The 5,074-nt window shown below is 48.4% G+C and overlaps 1 protein-coding gene across 1 annotated transcript; it reads left to right on the top strand.

Annotated features, from left to right (window-relative positions):
• The first annotated feature begins 1,516 nt into the window (after positions 1-1,516).
• Positions 1,517-3,394, top strand: HTR1D (5-hydroxytryptamine receptor 1D). The gene has a single exon (XM_008694624.1). It carries the CDS (start codon positions 1,517-1,519, stop codon positions 2,648-2,650), a length of 1,134 nt encoding a protein of 377 aa, XP_008692846.1. The 3' UTR covers positions 2,651-3,394.
• The last annotated feature ends 1,680 nt before the right edge of the window (positions 3,395-5,074 follow it).

Here is a 5,074-nt window from a genome sequence, read left to right as displayed (position 1 = left end):
TTGTGACGAAATTGCCAGTTTCCATTTAGAAAGCTGAATATATTTTCTGGAGTTGAACTTTCACCATGAAAAAAATGCTCAGTGTTTTAATTTTTCAGTTAACTTTTCTGCTAACCAAAAGGTGTTTCTGTTTTTCCTTTTGTGTTTAAGAATTATGCATGCTGGGGCCCCTGGGTGGCTCAGTCGTTCATTAAGCATCTGCCTTCAGCCCAGGTCATGATCCCAGCGTTCTGGGATCAAGCCCTGCATTGGGCTCCCTGCTCAGCGAGAAGCCTGCTTCTTCCTCTCCCACTCCCCCTGCTTGTGTTCCCTCTCTCGCTGTGTCTCTCTCTGTCCAATAAATAAATAAAATCTTAAAAAAAAAATCATGCATGCTCACTCCAGGAAATTTAAAAAAAAATTTTAGGAATAGAAGAAAGGTCACCTCCCCTTCCCCAATTCCTAGAGAAATACATTGTAAAAATTTGGTATCTTTCCTGGTGACCTTTTTTTTTCCCCCCTGTGCATGGAGTTATTTTGTTTAGTTTTCATTGTTGCTGAGCACATAGAATGATGGTTTCTGATTCATAATTTACAAAGCTGATTTCATGTATTTATAACAAGCCTGTGATGTTTCCAACGGCTCTGCCCCCTCTGGGAATTGTGGGGGTGGGACTCATTGCCCTCCCCTGGGTTCTCCTGACACTTTTGACAATGCTAGTTTCACTGTGCCACTGCTAGCACTGAGGAGTATGCTTTTAAACTTACAGTTAATGTCGAGTGTCTCAGTTATCCTTCTAGAACCTAACTCTTGCCTTCTTTTCTCTTTTAAGCCCCAGAGCTCTGGACATGTGCCCTTCTCAATGAGCCCACGGTGATCGGTTTGTTTTGCCTTCTCCCAGCTCATGCATATTTCAGGTCTTGGTAACCAGAATGTTTTGTCTGTTCAGGCTCAAAGTGATCAGTGGGACAGGAACCAAAGTTAAGTGCTTCGTGATGTGTCAAGATGAACTTAGGAAAACTGTGAGCTGTTGACCGGACTGCTTCTCATAATCTGCTGGTACTTCTTTCTCTCTCTGGTTTTAAAAGTTCCCCAGAGGCAACCTGAAACCCAGGCTCTTCTCAGAATAGGATGGGGGAAATTCCGAAGTTCTCATCAAACACATTTATCCCTCAAGCTTTTAAAGGAGCCAAAATGCCAAAAGCTTGAATCCCAAAGCACTGCCCACACTGGTGTGATATCCTGATAAATGTCTAACAAATTCAGCATGTGTCCCCTGGGCTTGAACATTTGCTGGGCAAAGTTCCAGAATAGTGAGACATCTTGGGATTCATCCGGCTTAGGAAAGACCTTTAACTACCAGCTGTCACCTTACTGTTCTTCATATAGTCAAGTCTTGAGGTCTTTTCACTGTGGGCTGCTCTGATGGAGGGCCCCCACCAACGTGAAGCAGAAGGATGACCTTGTCCTGTAGGCCAGACAACTGTGAAGGGAGCTGTGTGTGTCCAAGTCTGTGGGAAGAGAGAGCCACCTAGAATGTCCCCGCCAAACCAGTCCCTGGAAGGCCTTCTCCAGGAGGCCTCCAACAGATCCCTGAATGCTACGGAAACCCCAGAGGCTTGGGGTCCAGGGACACTCCGGGCCCTCAAGATCTCTCTGGCTCTGCTCCTTTCCATCATCACGATGGCCACAGCCCTCTCCAATGCCTTTGTGCTCACCACCATCTTCCTCACCAGGAAGCTCCACACCCCAGCTAACTATCTCATCGGCTCCCTGGCCATGACTGACCTCCTGGTCTCCATCTTGGTCATGCCCATCAGCATCGCCTACACCACCACCCGCACCTGGAGCTTTGGCCAAATCCTGTGTGACATCTGGCTGTCTTCCGACATCACGTGCTGCACGGCCTCCATCCTGCATCTCTGTGTCATCGCTCTGGACAGATACTGGGCCATCACGGATGCCCTGGAGTATAGTAAACGCCGCACAGCGGGCCGGGCGGCTGCCATGATTGCCACCGTGTGGGTCATCTCCATCTGCATCTCCATCCCGCCACTCTTCTGGCGGCAGGCCAAAGCTCACGAAGAGATGTCAGACTGCCTGGTGAACACGTCTCAGATCTCCTACACCATCTACTCCACCTGCGGGGCCTTCTACATCCCGTCTGTACTGCTCGTCATCCTCTACGGTCGCATCTACGTGGCCGCCCGGAACCGCATCCTGAATCCGCCTTCGCTCTACGGGAAGCGCTTCACCACGGCCCACCTCATCACGGGCTCTGCGGGGTCCTCGCTCTGCTCGCTCAGCCCCAGCCTCCATGAGGGGCACCCCCATACTGCCGGCTCCGCTCTCTTTTTCAACCACGTGAAAATCAAGCTGGCCGATAGTGTCCTGGAGCGCAAGAGGATTTCCACTGCTCGAGAAAGGAAAGCCACCAAGACACTGGGGATCATCCTGGGGGCCTTCATCATCTGCTGGCTGCCCTTCTTTGTCGCATCTCTGGTCCTCCCCATCTGCCGGGACTCCTGCTGGCTCCACCCAGCCCTCTTTGACTTCTTCACCTGGCTTGGCTATCTCAACTCCCTTATCAATCCAATAATATATACTGTGTTTAATGAAGAGTTTCGACAAGCCTTTCAGAAAGTTGTCCATTTCCGGAAAGCCTCCTAGTCTTATTTGCTGGTGACTCCTATTATCTGTTGTGTCCTGTAACCCAACTGGAATTATCTTGTTTATTTTTCCTGAGATTTGGGTCAATCCTGGTATGTCGGGTTTTGGTTCGACCGATAGACTGGCCCAGCGTTCTTCCTGTTGTCTTCTTGACTTCTGCGCTGCCCAAAGTGGAGCAGCTTTGTGAAGGGTGACAAGACTGAAGATTCCACTTAGCATAATATTTTCACGGCTCATCCATGTTGGGAGAAGTGTGATCCACAGGATTCCCTGTTGATTCAATTCAGATGCAAAGCTGTCCAACTCCGCAGAGAGACCCTAGGCTCAAATGGGAGGCTTTCTGGTCTACCTAAGTTTTGTATGGTGCTCAGAGGAGAAGGGTACGTGAGGTTAATGACCTGAGCTGAAAGAGAATTGGAGTCAGGATGGAGGGCTCTCCATTCCATGTGACACCTTAATTAGAAAATAACACGCAGATCAACTACCCCCTACCCTTTCCCTTTCCCCAGTATCTCTGCACCGCCTTAATATTCTGAAGTTAAAACCCACCATCACCTTCAATGACATAGATTGACAGGCTTTGGACCCACCACGCTTTGTGTGGGACACCGTTCTGAATTTTGTTTCATGAATTTTTTTTTAATATCCTGTTCTCATCAGAGATCTTAAGATGTTGAGTCTTGTCGAATAAAAAGCATGAGACGTCATGGTCAGTGAGGTCCTTGGGTGTTCCCACCCCTCCCTGGATGAACCTTTCAATCCACTTCAGTCTCCAGCATTTACTGAGCACCCACCGCAGGTCCGCCCCGTACTGGAGTCCTGGCATCTCTCTCTCTCTCTCTCTCTCTCTCTCTCTCTCTCTCTCATAACAATGAAAGCCAGTCTTGTGATGGTTAAAGCTGAGCGCCTGAGGCCTCAGTTCAAATTCAAGTACTACCAAATTCTAGCTGGGTGGCCTGGGGCAAGTTTTTGAAGCCTCCTTTGCCTCACTCTCTTCAACTGTAAAATGGGGATAATACTAGGTATGTTATTGTGTAAAAACACTAGCTGCTGTTTATGGAGTGCCTACAGTGTGCCTTGTGCACATTTTCTTGTTTGCCCTTCATCCCCATTTTATAGATGCAGTAGAGAAATATTCCTGTTGTTAGGGAAGATTTCATAAAGAGGGGACAGGACCCCTAAAAGCTGAGTCTTTGTGGGATGGGAGGCTAAAGAAGGGGAGATGGGATGAGGCCTCTTGGGGGAGATGGAGCGAAGCAAAGGAAGGTAGGCAAGGTCACACCAGGTGGAAGAAAGAGCAGGAACAAAGACTGGGAGGTCTGTAATGCTCCGTGGGGTCTCTGGGCACAGAGAGAAGAATGAGAGCCAGGAATACGGGATATCAAGAAGGGAGGGAAAAGAGGGATGCCAAAATGGGGGGTGGGCAGGGGTACACAGAGAAGTCTTGTGTTGACCTTGAAGTTCCTGCTGGACATCTCACAGAGTGCTCCCTGGACCATCTGCATTAGATCCAGGGGCTTGTTAACATTGGATTCCTGGTCCCCAACTCAGACCCATTAAATCAGATCTCTGGCAGTGAAGACCAGGAATCTGCATTTTAAATAAGCCTCTCTCTGACTTCTTGGAGTAGATGATTTCTATCTCTCTAAAGTTTGGGAACCTCTATGTTAGTGTCTTGCTCCCCCTGTGAGGTCCCTCCCTAAGCCCAGAGACACCTCTCAGCATATTCATTGCTCTCCTCTGCACCTGGCATGCCCTTACCTACCTTCCTTTAAGGCTGTGCTCTCTTTCCCATCTCCTCTGTCTTAATCTGGACCATCTTCCTGATCTGGGAAACATTAGGAATTCAGAGACAGGACAGGGAAGAATAGTTCAGTGGTTAGCTCAGCGGACATAGGCTTTGAAGCCAGAAACAGCCAGAATTGTGTCCCAGTTCTGCCATGTATCAGCTGTGTGACCTAGGGCAAGTCGCCTATCCTCTCTGTGCTCCAATTTCTTCATCTATTAAATGGGGTTGTCAGTATCTAAGCCATAGGATTTTTGTGGGAATTCAATGAGGTGATAATTATAAAATGCTTTGCACAGTGTCTGGCACATAAGTGCTCAGTAAAATGTCATCTGTTACTGTTTGAGAGCTTTGAGCCAATTACAAAAGAAGCTTAAAAGTCACCTCCTCGGAGGTGACCTTACCCTTGCCCATCTAGAACAAAAGTCAATAAACCTTCTAAAAGATGGCTTTATAGGGACGCCTGGGTGGCTCCGTCGGTTAAGTATCTGCCTTCATTCAGCTCAGGTCATGATCTCAGGGTCCTGGGATCAAGCCCTGCATCAGGCTCCCAGCTGAGCAAGGAGCCTGTTTCTCCCTCTGCCTGCTGCTCCCCCTGCTTGTGCTCTCTCTCTGACAAATAAATAAAATCTTTTTTT

Source organism: Ursus maritimus, unplaced genomic scaffold (assembly GCF_017311325.1).
Source record: "Ursus maritimus isolate PB19 unplaced genomic scaffold, ASM1731132v1 scaffold_32, whole genome shotgun sequence".
In the NCBI taxonomy this organism is placed as follows: Eukaryota; Metazoa; Chordata; class Mammalia; order Carnivora; family Ursidae; genus Ursus; species Ursus maritimus.
Note: the sequence above shows the minus strand (reverse complement) of the source record. Positions and strands in the feature narration are given on the sequence as shown.

Bases quoted from the DNA above. Each gene is read 5' to 3' on its own strand.
- HTR1D (XM_008694624.1), top strand. From the start codon at position 1,517: ATGTCCCCGCCAAACCAGTCCCTGGAAGGCCTTCTCCAGGAGGCCTCC.